The following is a 17,922-nucleotide window of genomic DNA, read 5'->3' on the forward strand; positions in this document are numbered from 1 at the left end:
GCTTGTTTCCGTGTCTTAGCTGCTGTGAACTTTGGGGTGCAAGTATCCTTTTGAATTACAGTCTTGTCTGGGTATATTTGCCCAGGAGACTAGATCATAGGGAAACTCCTGTTTTTAGTTTTTTGAGGAACCTCCACACTGTTCTTCATAGTGGCTGTACCAATGTACTTTCCCACCAACAGTGTAGGAGGGTTCCTGAGACAGACCGTTTACTAAAACATAAAATAACAACAGTGTGATGGCTTCGAGTCAGGAGTGAAGCTGGCTGCTGTGCCAGTCACCCTGGGGGATCTGGAGTGGGCATCCTGGATGTCTAAGAAGGGGCTGGTCATCTAAAGCTGGGGCCAGGCTTCCAGCAGATGGGCTGAAGGAAGCCTGGCCGCCTTAGGACAGGCTTTAGTTTGGAGCTCCATGGTCCGTTCTGTGGACCTGGGTGAGCCGGGCCAGCAGAAGGTCTCTTAGTGCTGTGACCCTGGGCTCGGGCCAGCGGAGCCTCTGGGCAGCAGCTGTCCAGGCCGTTCAAAGTGTTGCCTCACACTTGGCTGGTCCGCCTGTCCTTGCCTGCCCCCAGCTGTCAGCAGGGTCCAGAGCGCTTACTCTGCCAAAGCCTGTGACTTCCTTGGGGAGGGAGGGCGCCCGGTTGCCAGGGCAACCAGAGGTGGGAGGCCAGGGCTTCGGGCAAGTACCGACTGAGCTGCCTGCAGCCCCGGGCAGCAAGGAGCAGGGCAGGCAGGACCCCCGCTAGCTCCTCGCCTTTTAGGAAGGAAGGGGTTGAGAGATGGGGGAGCATCCCTCACTGCCCGGTCCCCATGCCTCCCAGCTGCCTGCTGTGACCCCCCAGCCGGGCTGCTGAGGGTGTTTGGGGGCTCCCTGGGGGCTCCCTGGGGGCTGGAGGGTCTGGGGTCCGGGACCCTGCCCAGCCTTGGTCCTGAGGCTGAAGGGTGCCCACGCTTGTCCTTAGATGCTGACTCCCTGTGGGTGCCACACGGCCGTGCAGTGTCCAGCCTCTGCGGTTCCTGAGTCAGGTCCAGCAGGGTTTCCCCACCTCAGCACCCTGCACGTTTTGCCCTGGATGACCCCCCATGGGGATGGGTGTGTCCCGGGCACGGCAGGTGTCCAGCAGCATCCTTGGCCCCTCGCACCAGATGCCAGCATGATCTCCTGTCTCCACACGTCACAGCCTTGAGTGTGTCCAGGCAGGGTGCTTGAAAGCCGGGAGCCGTCGTGCAGAGAGCCGCACGGCGGGAGCACTGGATTGGAGTCGCAGGCTCTGGGTCCCGGCCCCACGCCCTGCAAGCCTTGTGTGCATCTTCACTTCAGGGGCGATCCTGTGTCAAAGAAACTTGGCCGGGGGCTCTCCCTCCTTCCAGAGGAGCCCTCACTTAAGTCTGCGTCCCCATTTCTCCTGACGGGAAGACTGACACTGGGAGAAGTTAACTTGCTCAAGATCACACGCCCAGACGGAGGCTCGCCCGGATCCTCACACCCTATTGAGTCCTTATCCTCTTCCTCCCTACCCACCCCCACCCCGCCGCCTCTTTCTCTGGCCAGCGTTCTCATGCTGGGAGAAGCAAGGGAGGTAGCTGGATGCAGCAGAAGGCGGCTGACTTCCTGCGAGGAGTGTCCTTTCCTCCACTGGCTTGCGGATGTGCTCTGGATGCGGGTGTACTGTAGACGGTACAGGAGTCATAAGAGACTGGGGTTCGGTCCCTGGGTTGGGAAGATCCCCTGGGCCTGGGTCCAGAGGCCTGGCGACGACTCTCACATCTGGGCTGGTGTTTGCTATTTTCAGTGACTTGAAAGATGACCCGGGGAAAGAGTTAGTGCACTCTGCCAGCGTCTGAAAATGGCCCGAGGGCATGGTGGACCTGATTCCTGGAAGGATGGAGGCAGGAGGGAGAAGCCGGGTGCTCTGGGGGGACAGAGAGGATACACAAAGGTCCGGGGCTGGGAGGGGTTCTGGGGCAAAGCTGTGGCCGAAAAGGTCAAGCAATTAGCACATCCCTGGCTGCTCCAGGCGGGAGGAGGAGAGCAGTGGGTGGTCTGACCCGCCCCCCTCCCACCACCACTCGGCCTTCGCCTGAGGCTGCCGGGCTGAGAAGGTGCTGATGGGAAGGCGACTTTGGACCTCGCTGGTGTGAGTCAGCCCTGCTCTTCTTGCAGCTACCTGAGTTAGCACGCGCTCGTGCATTCATGGCGGCCACGCGTGGGGCAGCTGTGGCTTCGTCCGCAGTGTTGGCCCGACGTTGGTTCTGTTCCGGTGGCCGAGGTTGTGACCCGTTTCAGTAACTTATGTCCTTGGAGCTTGGCCAGGAGCCTCGCACAGAGCAGGTGCTCGGTAAGGCAGGTGCGGCCGGAGGGTGTCCTGGGCCCTTCTGCCACGACGTGGAGTGGCTGGGGCTGCTCAGGTCTGTAGGAGTGTCCCACGGTTGCTGTGATGAATCGCCACGGATTGGGCAGCTTGAGGCAGCACAGACTTACTATCTGAGAGCTCTGGGGGTCGTGAGTCCTAAAGTCAGGGTGCCTGCTGGGCTGAATCCCTTCTGGAGGCTCCAGGGGAGAATCCTTTCCCAGCTTCCAGAGGCGCTCACGGTCCTCGGCTCGTGGTCCCTTCCCCCATCTCCACAGCCAGTGGCCCTGCATCTCCCAGTCTCTCTGTGTTGTCACGTTGCGTTTTCTCACTGGGATCCACCTGTGTTTCTCTTATGAGGACCTTTGTGATGACACTGGACTCGCCCAGATAATCCGGGATCATTCACTTGATAACATGGACAGAGTCACTTTTGTTCGTGAGGTCGCGGTTTCCAGGGATTGGGACGTGGACCTCCGTGGGGGGAAGGAGACAGTATTCAGCCCACCGTGTTGTTGTTCAGTCTCTAGGTTGTGTCCGACTCCTTGCGACCCCGTGGATGGCAGCACGCCAGGCTTCCTTGTCCTTACCTGTCTCCCAGAGTTTGCTCAGACTCCTGTTACGCTGAATGATGCTGTCCAACCGTCTCATCCGCTGTCGCCCCCTTCTCCTCCTGCCCTCAGCCTTCCGCAGAAAATAGCTCCTGCAAGTTCCAAAAAGAGACGGAAAGGGAGGCTGGAGTCCTGAAACCTTCATTTATTCATGAATTCACCGTCCCCGCACCAAGTGCCACCGATGCTTCCTCTGGGCTGGGCCCTGTGCAGGGAGCTGGGAGACCTGCAGGCCCTCTGTCTGCCCTGAAGGCGCTGCGGACACGGGTTCAGAAGCACAGACGCACGTGTGCCTCGAGTGTGTTAACACTGGAGAGGAAAGGAAGGGAACAGATCAGGTGGCGGGGTCGGGGGCAGGGACCCGGCTCGGTCCAGGCTAGCAGGGTGGGCATTTCCACATGCCTGTAGCCCCCTGCTTTGCCCCTCTGGGGCTTTCTCTCCAAAGGCCTGGCTCTGGGAACCGCAGTGGGTCCTCAAGGCCCTTGTACTTTGTCGCCTTCAGAGTGGCATCCACTCCGGGTGGAGCCGCCAGCCTCAGAGGTGCGTGGCTTCAAGCACCCCCAGAGCTGGCTGCCTTTGGAAAGCACGCCTCTGCCCAGCAGTGGGTTCCCAGCGGGCCGGGCTCCGGGCTGCAGGCGGACGCGAGCCGCCAGAGGGCGCCGTGCTTCCTGTGTTTCCTGCCTGCGGGTCCCAAGCTCTCTTCCCCTAGGAGCGTTTGTTCTGGCGGCCAGTGCACAGAGAACCTGTTCTTTTTCTTAAAATGACTTAATGGTTTAATCTTCTTATTTTCTCAGCAGAGCACACTTTGGTCTTGCCTGGCTACGATGGGACATTAACGATCTGACTAATTAATATGAGTTCAGAGGCTCGGGGACCAGCCCAACTTGCTTCACCAGTTTTATCTTCCCCACCGTCTCTTGTTTTCTCTTAGGAAGCACATTTCTCTCTGCATGTGTTAACCTCATCGGGCTGGTCCCGGTGAGGTTTCATGGCATCTCCGAGTTGGGGGGGAGCACGTCTCCAATGGGCTGAGACCGTGGCTGACAAACGCAAGGGGAGATGGCCATGAGGCTTGGTTTTTGTAATTGAAATTATAGTTGATTTGGGCTTCTCAGGTGGCGTTAGCAGTAAAGAACCTGCCTGCCAATGCCAGAGACATAAGAGACGCGGGTTTGTTCCCTGGGTCGGAAAGATCCCCTGGAGGAGGGCATGGCAGCCCACTCCAGTACTGTTGCCTGGAAAATTCCATGGATGGAGGAGCCTGGTAGGCTGCAGTCCATGGGTCGCGAAGAGTCAGACACAACTGAAGCGACTCAGCATGCCTGCACATAGTTGATTTACAATATTATGTTAGTTTCAGGCCATTTGCCGCAACATGGATGGACTGGAGATTATCATACTAAGTGAAGAAAGTCAGAGGAGATGAGTATCATATGATATCACTTCTATGTGAAATCTAAAACCATGATACAAATGAACTTATTTACAAAACAAACTCACAGACATAGAAAACAAACTCATGGTTACCAGAGCGGGTGGGGAGGGATAAACTTGGAGTTTGGGATTAGCAGATACGTACCACTATATATAAAATAGATGTGCCCTTATGTTTTGGTAATTCTGAGTTTTTCTGGAGTTTCACCCCTTTGCTTCCTCCTTCTGCTTCTTGTAGATTCTCTCTCCTTTATTGTTAATTAATGACGGATTTCATGACTGGTGATTGATATTGCTTTCAACTACTCACTTAGAACCAGTGCGGCTGATTGGTGGAAATGTGACAGATGGACTGTCCCCAGATTACGAGAACAGAGCATGCACTTCACAGGATTTGCCATCAGGTTAGGACGAATGTGACCAGGGTGCTGTTGCTGTCAGGGACTTGAGCCAAGGGGACTGAGAAAACAGGAGGCAAAGCAGGATGGCCCCCTGGGGGTCAGGGCAGGCTGGCTTCAGGAGTGTGGTCCAGGTGTTTGTCAGAGGGGTGGAGTGATGCACACGATTCCCTGGGGGCTCCAGGAGAGCCTGCTACATGATGGCGGCCCTCGGGGTTCCTGAGGAGACCGGCGCCCTCCACATCTCCAGTCAGGCATGTCACCTGACCGGGCCCACTCGGTGCCCCCCGCTCTGGCACGCGACTGCATGTTAATGTCACTCCAAGTCAGATAAGCCATGCTTTCGAGCCTCCTGGGGGCTCCGAACTTCCTGCTCCGTGTCACGTGTTGATCACTGGGCATGGGTCTTCTGGGTGGCATCTGGCCCCAGCTCTATGTTAGCTGACTTCGGGAGGCTCTTCACACTTTGCAGCTTTCAGAATGGGCCTGGGGGCTAGGGTCAGGCTGTGTGGCTGGCCCCGTCCGGCTGCCACCCTGATGTCTTCTGGAGAGTTGCAGTTTTGTTCTAACGCAGCCTAATTAGTGTCTGCTTGAAATGCTCAGCGACCTGAGAGATGTTGGTGGTGATGCCTGAGCAGGGTGTGCAGGATCTTCGAGGTGAGACGTGCCTGGCGTGCAGCGAGGGGGATGGATCGACGTCTGGATTCTTCACGAACTGGTGACCCGGGGGTGTGTGGCCCCTTGTCATCCTGAACGCTAATTAATGCGACTGTTTCACACCTCGACACAGGCAGATAACTCGGACTTTATGAGGTCTGCTTTGATTCTGCTCCTTTAGGGGGTCTCCTCTGGGTGCGGGGCCCACCTCTGGGGGCACAGGGGTGATTGGACTAGACCTCTGCCGTCTGGGAGCTCATAATCGAACAGTGGGACGTCCGCACATCCACTCGATCGGTAAACTTGGGAGCTCTGGGCTGCCTGGCCTTGAGCTGGTGAGTGCCTGGTGTGTCCTCAGACTTGTTGAGCGGGCGACTCAGAAGGACGCTCAGTGCCCCTGGCTGCCCGGCGCAGGTGCGGGTAAAGGAGTGAGGACGGGGAGGCCCAGCACTTACCATGTGGCTGCTGCTGGACGCACTCACTGGATTAGTGGCCACGATGACCGACCTGGTGCTCACCCCTCTGCAGAGGAGAGACGGTGACAGACGGAAGGACTTAAAGCCCAAGGTCACGGGATGTTCTGCGATGATTCTCCAAATCCTCCCCTCTCTCTGCTATTCTGTCTGCACCCACCCTGGGCCAGGGTTTGGAGGAAGAACGGGCACCTCTGAGCAGGGCCACGGAAGAAGGGGTGTTTGCAGTGGGCTTTGCAGCCGGGCTCAGCCACTGGACACGGTGCTCCTTGGGGGGGCACTGCCTGGCAAAGGCCGGGAGAGGGGTGGGATGTTATGGAGAGGTGCTTGGGTTTTGTGTTGGGAGCAGTGGAGGACCAAAGCAGTCTGTGGGCAGAGGAGTGACTCCATGGGCCTGTGTTTGAGGACGACATCTGGAGACACGGGCAGGGGCAATAGGGTGGACTGGAGCAGGGAGAAATCAGGAGCAGACAGTCGCAGACCCATCCCCTGCCTCAGGTCCCTGATAGTTTGGAAGGGTGCCTTGAATAAGTTGACCCACTTGCTTTCAGTCTGAAAAACCGATCAAGTCATCACTGGTCCCTAAAGGATCAGCCATCCTTTTATGAGCAAGAAGCCTGGGTCTCCTCCCGTGTCCTGGTTTCTGCTCGCCGGGTGGTTCATACGTTAAACCTGATGTTGAAGGCTCACCTAGAAGTCTTTCTTCCTGTTCTCCTTCTCACCGACAATTCGGTTTTTTCTGTGGTTCTCACGGTTTTCTGATCACAGGGCTCAGGGGAGGAAAAGGACTGCTTCTGGGCAGAGGGAGTCATCTGTGAGAGCTCCAGCCTTTTCTGTGTTTGCACCTAAGCAGCCTTCAGTGTTGGGAAGACCTGGGGTCCTAGAATTGGGCGAGCGCTTCCTTCCTGGTGGCCCCGCTTGGGATGTGAAAGCAGGTGGCCGGTGGGAGCGCGCTTTAGCGGGCGAGGTCTGCGAGTGTTGCCCCAGAGGCAGCCTGTCCCAGTAAGTCCCTAATTGCAGAGCAAATTGCTTCCTCTTGGGTCCTCACCCTCCGCGTGGCCGCATCGCAGTAATTGGGTTCTTGGTGACCCGTGACTGCCGGGCTAATGTAAGCCTTAATGGAAACACTCTTTTTCCACCCAATTAAGTGGCTGAAGGTGGAATGTTTTGCAAGAACAGCCTGTTTCCAGCTCTTCTGATTTTGAGCCTCTTACCTACATTCTCCATCCAGCTCCATTTTGCCTGCGTAAATGCATTTACAGTGATTTATTTATTCTATGAATGTTTATCGGATGCTTGTCATGTGCCACCTTTTGAACAGTGCCTGGCCAGTCCTTGGAGGGATGGGGTGGTGGACACACCACGATTTCCTTTCGGGGGGTAAGGGATGGAAGCTGTCACATGCGCTGGGAGATGAGGGAACGCAGAGGAGGCACCCTAACTCTGCTCACAGTGTGGGGGTATAGAGAATGCTTCCCTGAAGAATCTGGGGTCCTGGGTGGAGTTGGCTGGGCATTTCTGGTGGTGAGACAGCTGGGGCAAAGGAATGACCTTATTGGAAGATGAAGAAGCGTGGGAACTAAATCTGCCTGTCGACGGGGGGTGGGGTTCATTCAGCAGGAGTGTTTGGGTACCACTCTCAGGGGTTTGGTTATCCTGGAGCCGGTGGGAGTTCTGGGCTGCCTTTTATCAGGGAGTGACAGCCAGTCTGCAAATGACAGAGAACCCAACTGAAAGCGGATTGAGAATGAATGGAACTTGCTGGTGCGTTTGAAAGAAAGGCCTTGAGGTCATCAGCCTCAGGTAAGGCTTGATCCAGCAGACAGGTGGCATGGCTCAACTCTGTTTCCTTAGCTCTGCGGACCCAGTACTTTCATTGCCAGCTTCTGAGTGGTGGTAAGATGACAGGGGCAGCTTCCACCTACATCCTCTCTAGGTCAAGGGCAAGGCCAAGGCGAAAGAGTGCCCACCATTCTGCGTTGCTGGGGAAGTCTCCTTGCAGCTGTTGGCTCTCATTGGGCCAGTCCTCTCCCTGACTGTGTTCTGGGGAGTCAGCGTACCCGCTGGCTGAGATCTAGAATGCCTGAGTCCTGCGTCACCAGAAGATAGGCACATGGATGCTGGAGAGGAGAAGTGGAGTGCAGATGGTCACCTGCAGAAGGGGAGAGGCTGACTTGGGGTGGGAGGAGGCTAAGAGAGGGTCTATGGGAGGCTGACTGGCCATCCTGGTGAGATGCGGTCCACGGTCACCCCAAGGGCAGGACCCGAGATGCCGCCGCTGCAGAGGCTGGTTCTAGGTCCCGCGTCTTAGCCGCTGCTTCTTTCTTTCGTTGCTCTTGCCCACACACTGGGGCCTTTCGCCTGTAGTCTTGGTCCTAGAATCAGCTCCGGGCAGCCTTACCTCCTCTGGTAGGCCTCTGGTCTCCTTCCCTAGAGAACTGCTGTCACCTCCTTTGAGTCCCTGCTACAGAGCATCTGTTTGCTGTCCCTCCTTTTAGCTTTAATTTTCACAAGTACCACGTGCACGCCATCATGGCAGAGCCTTGCTAGCCTCCTCCTGTCCTGTCGCAGCCCTCTTGCAGGGGATGCTGTTCTTGTCACGTTGGGGTACATCCTTTCCTTCCTGCTCCTATGAATCAATTGTGTACAATAGAAATACATAGCTTTGAGTTTTCTTTTTTACAAATGAATTTTTGAGTTGTTTTCTTTTTTTTCTTTTTTTAGCTGTGCCATGGAGCATGCAGGATCTTGGTTTACCCAACCAAGGATGGAACCTGTGCCCCCTGCAGTGGAAGCCCAGAGTCCTAACCACTGGACCGCCAGGAAATTCTCAGTTTTGAGTTTTCTGATTCTGTATTTTTGCATAAATATCAGGCTGTCATATTTTGGAACCTGCTTTTTAAAAGTCAACACCATCACAGTACTTCCCTCGTTGTCCAGTGGGTTAAGAGTTCACTTTCCACTGCAGGGAGGGGCGGGCACGGATTCAATCCCTGATCAGGGAGTGAAGAACCCACGTGCCTTGTGGCCAAAAAAATGAAACATAAAACAGAAGCAGTATTGCAGCATATTTGATGAAGACTTTAAAAAGTGGTCCTCATTTAAAAAAGAAAAATTCTTAAAAAAAAAAAAAGCCAAACTCAACACCATCATATGCATTGCATTTAATTAATTGTCCATTTGTTCCTCGAGTGTCTTCTCCGTGCTAGGGGCTGAGCCAGGCGGTCGGGCAGAAGCATCCAGGACACACCCTCCCATGTGTTTGTGCCCTCACCAGCCTCCCCCCAGGACCAGGGCTGGACCCATTGACCACCAGCGGTCGTTAGCTCAGCCACTGTAAAACCAGAGGCTGGCTGAACAGGACCGCTCTTCAGCTGTGGGCTCTTGCTGTGGGGGTCAGCCACGCCTGTTGACCTCCTCCAGGCTTTGCCTTATTGAAATGCTCATATGTTTCTTTTCGCGTCTCGAGAAATGACATGGAACCTTGTACTGCAGCAGAGCAAACCCCATCGATCAGACTGTTCAGGCTGAGTAATCCTCATGGTTCGGGCAGCAGTCACAGCGCTTTCTTATTCCCGTGGTCTTGTCAGACGCTCATCCTGCGCTGAGAAATTACAGCGGGTTAAATGTACATAAATACTCTGAGCTCATTATGTTGGGCTGGCATCCCCGAGATGGGGCCAGCATGTCTTCCTCAGTAAAAACAAACCAGATCCGCCACTTGAAAGGTTAAGAGGCTCTTCCTTTTACGTTTTGCTGCATGGATGACTGAAAGTCTCTTTCCCTATGTCTGGGTCAGGAAGGGCAGCAGCTGTCTCTGGGACTGTTAGCGCTCCCTGCCTTTTACCCTGGACAGCATGCAGGCATCCATCTATCTCAATCCCAAGAATCCTGGAGCTGGAGCCTGGAGTCTTGACTTCCTGGGAAGGGTCGGGCCTCCCGTGTCAAGGCCTTTACGAGGATGATACTCCGGAAGTAGCTCATCCTCTTGAATTATGACCATCCGGTCATTTGATCACCTTGTCTTTGGCTGTCAGGCAGGGCTGTCGAGTCTGTGTTCCCCCCGCACCAGCTATCGCGTCTGTGGGCGTCATCGTGCTTGTTGAGGTCTTATTTGGGCCTTATGGTCTCTCCACTGAGCTGTGAGCTCCCCACGTGAAATACAACTTCATTTATTTTTAGAAGAGCTGCTCTGTTAGGAAGACCTTCATGGCTGATGAACTTAGTTATTCTGATAAATTGTGTAACTTCTGTGAGGAAGCGATCCCTCTGGGCACAGAGAGGTGGCGGAGAGTCATAGAAAGCTCTCCCTTCCCCAGGGACGCACGTGTGGATGCTAAGTCACACACATCAGTCGTGCCTGACACTTCTGTGACCCCGTGGACGGAGAGCTTTATTTAACAGAGATTTTGTTGGGTCCTTCTAACACACACAGAGTTAACCTTGACTCTTCCTCCCCAGCCTGGGGGGTTGCGTTGGGAGAGACAGGGGTCTGGGGGGTGGGGTGGCAAGGCCAGGGGTCTGGGGGGTGAGGTGGGAGAGATAGGGGTCTGGGGGGTGGGGTGGCAGGGGCAGAGATCTGGGGGGTGGGGTGGGAGAGATAGGGGTCTGGGGGGGTGGGGTGGCAGGGGCAGAGGTCTGGGGTCCATGGACTCGTGGGAACACTTCCTCCTTTATCCTTCTTTGTCTTTCCTGGCAACTCTGAGGACCACTCTGTTTCCTCGAGTAGAATCCGTCATAACTGCAAGTGGGCACGTCTTGAAACGGGCTGGTTAAGTGCCCTAAACTGAGACAGCTTTCCTGCCATTTCCAAGTGCATCTTTTAGCTGGGGAGCCGGGGTTGGGCATGCGGCTGCTTTGGTTGGGGTTTTCTCTTTGATCTTGGTTCAGATGGCCCGCTGGAAACTCCCTCCCTGTCCTTTTGTTCTCCGGGAAGACCAGGACGTGGGTATATATGGTGTAAAAGCCCTCATTGGTGGCAGACGTGTCTGCTGTGTTGAAAGGACACACTTAGAAAAACGTTCCAGAATGGAGTTGTCAGCACTTTGGTCTCCGAGGGCTGCAGCTCACCCACCGTGGGGTCTTCGCATCTTCGCCGAACCCCCAGCAGGTCAGTCCCCGGGGAGGGTCCTGCACCCCGTCTTTACAGGGGGTGAGTCGTGCTCCCCATTCCCGCCCCAGTGCCCCTCATGGAGCAAGAAGCCTTTTTGTCTTCAGATCTGTGTTTTCCCTTGAGGGTAACCTTGCTCTTTAAAAGCAGCCTGCTTTCAAAGTTGTGTTTTCTTAATAATGTCAAAAGGGGAAAGGGAAAAAAAAAAAAAGCTGCCTAAAAGCCTTTTTTGGAGGGGAAAGAGCCTGGGCATAAATAAATAAATAAGTGAAACCCGTAAGAAGAAAAAGATTTAAAAAATATCAAGGACGGAACCTTTGTGCTCAGCCTGGGGTGTAAATGGCAGGCCCTTTGTGAGACGTTTGAGGTTTTACTTTTTGATTCTCTTTCCTCCTTTTCATGCATTTGTCATTCTGATCAGGAGAGGTGGTGTGTTTTTTAAACCTTGCCCGGTCTCTGAGTGGAGTGATCGTAGGAGGACAGGGTTTGGAAATACGTGTGCCTCCCTCTGTTTGGCAGAAGCTGGAAACTAGCGCTTACTGAGCGCTTGCCACGTGACAGACGTTGCTCTGTGTGGTCATTATCTTCTCCGTCTCTCTTTGGGGGTATATCAGACCCCATTTCACAAATGGAAACTGAGGCATGGAACAGTTATACAGCTTCTTAGTGGCTGAGCTGGGATCTGAAACAACAGACTGGCTCCCAGGTTCTGATCCCCTCATTGTGCTGCTTCTCAAATATAAAGACCTACTATGTGCAGGAGCCGAGCTATCACTGGTGTGGGCAGATGGCCCAGGAAAGAGGGCTGGCTGTGGGATGTGAGCTGGGCAGAGGGGAGCCTGGAATGGGCAAGGAGCACCCAGGAGGGCTTCCTGGAAGAGGCGGCCAGCAAGCTGAGGCTTGAATGTGGATAGGACGTACCTGGGCAGGGTGAGTGAAGACCAGGTAGAAATGATTCGGTCCTGCCCGCAGGGCTCATGGTTGGTGTATATCAGATGCGTTTATGTCTGATAGACACTGGCCCAGTGAGGGCCAAGCCAGGGCCAGCCACTCCCTCACAGACATGTTGGGAGATTAGATGAGTGGAAAGCATAGAAGGTGCCTGGTATGTTGCAGGTGCTCAGGAAATGCTGGTGGCCCTCTCCCACTGACAGGCAGGAGTGTGGGCTGGACATTTACTGTGACCTGGGATTGCAAATCTGTGGCCCGTCTGGGCCACAGAGTTTGAATTACTTGCTTGCATTTATAAATTGGGAGACTCTACCCAAAACCCTAAATTTCCAGCTTTTTTTCGAAAGCTCCTGGGTTTTGGTGACAGTGGTCTGCGTAGCCAACTCTGCACCCCGGGGCTGGGTGAGGTGTGGCTGTCCCCACAGGGGCACCGGAGCTGTCAGGGCCTCTCCCAGATTGCCTTCTGAGCCTCTCCCAGCCTCCATCCCTCCTGGCTCTTCCCTAACCCTGGCTCTTCCTGTTGCACATGTGGCCACAGTGCAGAGTATCACTGCGGGAAGGTGAACCTTGGTGAATTGAGAACGCACTGCTTGCTGGGTTTAGTGTGGATAAGGGCAGACCCTTAGCACAACAATGAGTCCCTGGCCCTGGGACTTTGGACCCCAGGCCCTTTGAACGCCCACACCCAACGTGCACACCACACGCCAGCGGATCTGTCTCCATGACGCAAGATCATTGGCATTTCCAGTCTTTTAAGTGTTTGACTTTCTGGCAAATGGACCGTTGCTTTCAAAGCCAGGACATTCCTGGGATTAGTGGAAAGCCACTGACCTGGCATTGATGCTTTTGAACTGTGGTGTTGGAGAAGACTCTTGAGAGTCCCTTGGACTGCAAGGAGACCCAACCAGTCTATCCTAAAGGGAATCAGTCCTGAATATTCATTGGAAGGACTGATGCTGACGCTGACGCTGAAACTCCAATACTTTGGCCCTCTGATGCGAAGAACAGACTCATTTGAAAAGACCCTGATGCTGGGAAAGATTGAAGGCAGGAGGAGAAGGGGACAACAGAGGATGAGATGGTTGGATGGCATCACCGACTCAATGGACATGAATTTGAGTAAATTCTGGGAGTTGGTGGTGGACAGGGAGGCCTGGCATGCTGCAGTCCATGGGGTTGCAAAGAGTCGGACACAACTGAGTGACTGAACTAAACTGAACTGACCTGGCAGAGTGGGGGCCTCAGGGAAAAGCCATGGTTCAAGGGGTGCCCCTCCTTACAAACACCAGACTGATCCTCAGAAGACCGTCAATAGATTTGGACTGAAGGCTCCTCGGTGAAGGAGCTGTGTCCCCCAGGGTTCCCAGGTCATGAATAGTAGCAGAGTCCCAGAGAACCCTGCTGGATTTCAGCATGGATGTGGCCACCACGTAGGGCTTCTGGAATCCCTTCTCTAATCTGTCATTCTTGGGCTTTGCATGGAGTCCCAAAGTCCCTTTTCCAGGTTCTTGCCATCTTTCGAGGCCAAGTTCAGATACTGCTTTCTCCAGGAAGCCTTCCCTGGTTCTCTCTGGGATGAACCCATTCCTCAGAAGCCTCTATGAGGTAGGTGCTGCTGCCACCCCATGTTCCAGATGGGGAAACTGAGGCTGGGCATGGTGAAGGGTCTTGTTGGAGGCCACACGTCCGCAGAGGGCACGGTGAGATCTGACCCGGGGCTCGGTGGTCACAGACTTTACTTGAGTTCCTCGGGGCTTTATGCTTCACAGGCCTGCGGAATGTGCTGTTGGCCCTGAGTTCTGGGCGGGTCTGTGCAAGCGTTTCTCATCCATTAAAGCCGCCAGATCCTGAGCCCTGTTTAGTGTTATCTTTGATGTTCAAGGGCGGTGTGAAAATTTCTCTGTTTTCATGTGACCCAGTTTCTCTGCTTTGAAAATGCTGTTCCCGAGCCCTCCCCCCTCCATGCCTCCTTGTTGCTGAGATCTGGAAACATCTCTTTATTTCCGCATCCCCTCACCCCCACCCTCACCGGTCGCTCTGGCCCAGGACCGGTGTCCAGGTGAGTGGATGACCTGGGAGGCAGCTCTGGGGCTTCTGGGAGGAGCTGCGGGCTCATTGTAAGGACTCGGCTGTGTGGCTTAACTGTGACTTGAAGCCCACCTGTGCAGCCCTCTGCTTATATGACACCAGGGTCTTCTGTTCTTCTTCCTCGGAGAACAGAACCATCGCAGATGGACTTGACTGGGAGGGACCTCCCTGGCCTCTCTGTTCTCTGTTGGTGACATCGGCCCAGGAGGCAGGAGTAAGGGGCCCCGTCCACTGCCCACGTCCCCTTGCCCACCTCTTTATATGCGAGGACTTTTGTGAAAAACCTCCTTTCCTCCCTTCCCTTTTCTGCCTTGGAAAGCTCTTTGCTGGTTCAAAGACTCTGTAACATAGTTCTGCAGGAAAAGTGATTGCTGAAACTTGGTCTGTTTTCTCAGCGGGTCTGAGTGGCCGGTTGGGGATCTTTGGATTGGGGAGCCGGGCAAGTGTGTGTGCGTCTCAAACCCATTTGCTCGTGAAGGTGTTTCCCATGTGTCTGCTTCTTGCACAGAGTTCGGCCAAGGATGCGGGATAAAAAGATGGCTGTCCGCTCCCAGGATGTGGGGCAGGGAGTGGGGGAGAGACTGTGATGCCTCCAGCCGCAGGGCATTGTTGGGAGGGGCCCACTTTTTCTTCTCCTAAATTGTGGTAACATACACATAACGTACAATTTAACCTTTTAACCCTTCTTAAGCATAGAGTTCAGCGGAATGGGGTACATTCGCATTGCTGTGTAGCCGTCCCCCCATCCACCTCCAGACCTCTTCCCTCTGCCCAAAGTGAAGCTCTGGCCCCCTTACCCCCTGACTGCCCGTAATTGCCCTCTGCCCCAGCCCCGGACATCCAGTCACTCAGGATCTGCCTCTAAGGACCTGGTGTCCGTGGAATCATGCAGGACTTGCCATCTCGTGTCTGGGTTACTTTACCTAGTACGGTGTTCTCATGCCTCCGTGGTAGCATGTGCCTGAATTCCTCTCCTTTGCGTGGGTGGGTAACGTTCGGTTGTGTGTTTGGACCACACTGGTGTGTCTGTCCATCTGTCGGGGGACCCGTGGGCCTTTTCCACCTTTTGGCTGAATCGCTGTGTGAACCATTGCTGCTCTAGACTGTGGGTGTGCGGGAGAGCCTCGCCCCACCCCCTGACTTTTCAGTTTTGTGTCAGGTCTTCCTGACGTTGGAAGCTGGCATCCTGGGCCCCACTGCCATCGTCCTCGTGTGGGGCAAAGGCGGCCTGGGCCCCAGAGCTGGGTCTGTGGCTGAGTCGGGGCCACCGCGTGCCCGGCTCCGACCTCAGGATCTCACGTTCATCGTTGCATTCGGTCCTTGCGGGGGTCCTGACGTTAGAGAAGACAGGCAGAGAGGTTCCCAGATGTGCCTGCCTGCCCTGAGGTCATCATGCCTGTCGCCTGGCTTCTCTGCCCCCCTGCCCCTTCAGGTCCCAGAATTGGAGATGTTCAAGGTGACCTCGATATTGAACAGGGAAGTAGGTTTCCACCTCTAAGGCCTTTTCATTACAGAGGAGAAGGCTTTGAAATGAATGCAACATTGTAGATCAATGACTATTAAAAATAAATACATAGAATGGAGGAGAAAGCCTGGGCCATTGTCCTTGGAGATCACCGAGGGAGAGGCTGGTTGTGTGGTCCATGGTCGGGGACTGTTGCCCAGCAGCTCTCAGCCAAGGGCTGGAAAGAGGGCAGATCCCAGGGCCCCCTGCACCCACTGCATGGGGGCTGGGGGCTGGAGCCTGGGGTCTGATGCAGTTGGGGCCGGTGGAAGAAACGTGGCGTTGAAGGGGGTGAGGCTGTGAGCCCCCTGGTGTCAGGGTGACCCCCTGACCAGTGAGACTCGAGCTACTTTGCTGGAGGGTCTCTAGCATGGGGGTGGGGTGGGGGGACGGCAAGGGATCGTCTCAGCTCTGTGGATGGAGGCCACCCCACTAACTGCGTAGCCAGCCCTGTGATCCCTGCAAAGGTTCAGGAGACTCCAGGTCTCTGGATTAGTTAGACTCTGCTGCGTGCTCCACTGCTCCTGACCCTGGGTATCACCAGGCATCAGGTCAGCAGGATTCTGTCCCGTGAACTTGGCCATGGACAGTGGCACCGCCTCTGACTCTGGGTTTGCCTGTGTGCCCGCCGGGAGGGTCTTCACACCTGGAGTCCATGACTGTCCGAGTCGGGGGAGGGACCCTGCCTTCTCAGACCCTGTCACAGTGATCCAAGCTGTGTCCACCCCAGCAGCCTTGGGCAAGATCTGGAAGCATCCAGAAGCTTCCGTGTCTTAGTCATGTGTTCCAAAGAGCCGTGAGAACAGCCTGACAGGACTTGGCCGGAACTGGGCACTCTCCAGTGTGGGCGAGGAGTTGTAGAATGTATTCTTGGTTTGGGGCATTTTTCCTCGGACTCTTTCTGGGCAACCAGCCATTTAGGAATGTTTGTTAAATGCCTTAAAAACACAAGTTGATTTCTCTTTGTTTCCACTGCCAACGTGTGAGGCCGCGCGCGTCCGTTTATACTCACTGATTTTCCCTTTCTCTTTCTGTTGACAGTGAGTGACCTCCAGGAAGAAGGGAAGAATGCCATCAACTTGCCCATGTGCCCCGCCCCAGTGGAGGTCCACCCTGAAGACTCCCTGCTCGGTACTGTCACTTCCGCCAGCTCCTTGTCCTGGGCGAGCTGAACTTCCCTGGGTGTGCGGTCAGTCTGGGAGGGGCCGACGAGGAGCTTTGTGATCAGACCTCACACCGGGCTCTCAGCTGAAGGTCGTGTTTAGAAAAAAGTCTGCAGCAACAAGAGCTTTCGCTTGTAGGTTTCGGCCTCTCTGGTTGCAAATGTCAGCTTTATTAGTATTTAAGTATGATGGGGCCAAGAGATCGGGGAGCCAACTGTCCTTGAAAAGATGGTTTGTTGCACTCACGGTTCCCCGGGTGTCGGGGGAGGGCAGCAATGTCAGGGCAGGATGAGCAGATGCCCTTATTGTGGTTTTCACAGGACAGAGTGGGTGAGGCAGGGTTCATGAGCAGGTTTGATCCGCTGGTTCGGGCAGTTTCAGGGGCCTCTGGGCCACAGGAACTGCCCTGAGGAGTCTGTACCTGATCTCAGGTGATTAAGGCAGGGGCTGTTGGCTGGGTGTGTAAGAGCCCTGTGGGAGCTCAGTTAGAGATCTGGCTGGTGCGGGGGGTGGGCTCTGGGTTGGTTGTTTGCATTGAAAGGCACTCACAGGGGAAACATTTGCTGTCTTGGGAGTCAGCTAGCTCTGAGCGGGGAGTCCCCGTAAGTCCCTAAGGCCCCAGGATGTCGAAGCATCTGAAAATGCGAAAAAGGGACTTCCCTGATGGTCCAGTGGATAAGAATCCACTTGCCAATGCAGGGGATATGGATTCAATCTCTGGTCCAGGAGGATTCCACTCGCTGTGGAGCAGCTAAGCCTGAGAGCTGCAACTGCTGAAGCCTGCATGCCCTTGAGCCTGCAACAAGAGGAGCAAGAGGAGCCATCGCAATGCGAAGCCCAGGTTCCACCACTTGAGAGTGGCCCACACGCAGCAATGAAGACCCCGTGCGGCCAACGAGAAAGAAAGCAGTGCATACGTGTAAAAAAGTTTTTTTTTTAAATACAGAAAATCAGAAAAAGTGTTAATACCTGCCCCATCTCTGTGTAAGCTGGAGGGGCCTTCCCAACGCCAGGGGCTTGCTGGGTGGGACCTGCCAAGTGGTCCTGGCCCTGCGCCCACCTCACTCGGACCACGTCCCTGCCAACACTGATGAGGTGACGGCCTGGACACGTTTTTCCTTAGAGCGTGCTTTGGGATCTGATGGATCTGGAAGGCCGTCTTGGAACATTCTGCTTCTTTCCA

At 54.9% G+C, this 17,922-nt stretch overlaps 1 protein-coding gene across 3 annotated transcripts in view; it reads left to right on the top strand.

Annotated features, from left to right (window-relative positions):
- PARVB (parvin beta) overlaps window positions 1–17,922 on the top strand; it is a 118,993-nt gene that overhangs the window by 43,021 nt on the left and 58,050 nt on the right. For all 3 annotated transcript variants that reach the window (XM_088837553.1, XM_055394420.2, XM_088837554.1), the window contains exon 2: window positions 16,618–16,707. In XM_088837553.1, the coding sequence (XP_088693679.1) occupies window positions 16,618–16,707 (90 nt within the window). The remainder of the gene's footprint in view (window positions 1–16,617; window positions 16,708–17,922) is intronic.

The sequence above is a fragment of the Moschus berezovskii genome, chromosome 6, assembly GCF_049115385.1.
Source record: "Moschus berezovskii isolate FMDL1 chromosome 6, NW_MosBer_1.0, whole genome shotgun sequence".
NCBI lineage: Eukaryota > Metazoa > Chordata > Mammalia > Artiodactyla > Moschidae > Moschus > Moschus berezovskii.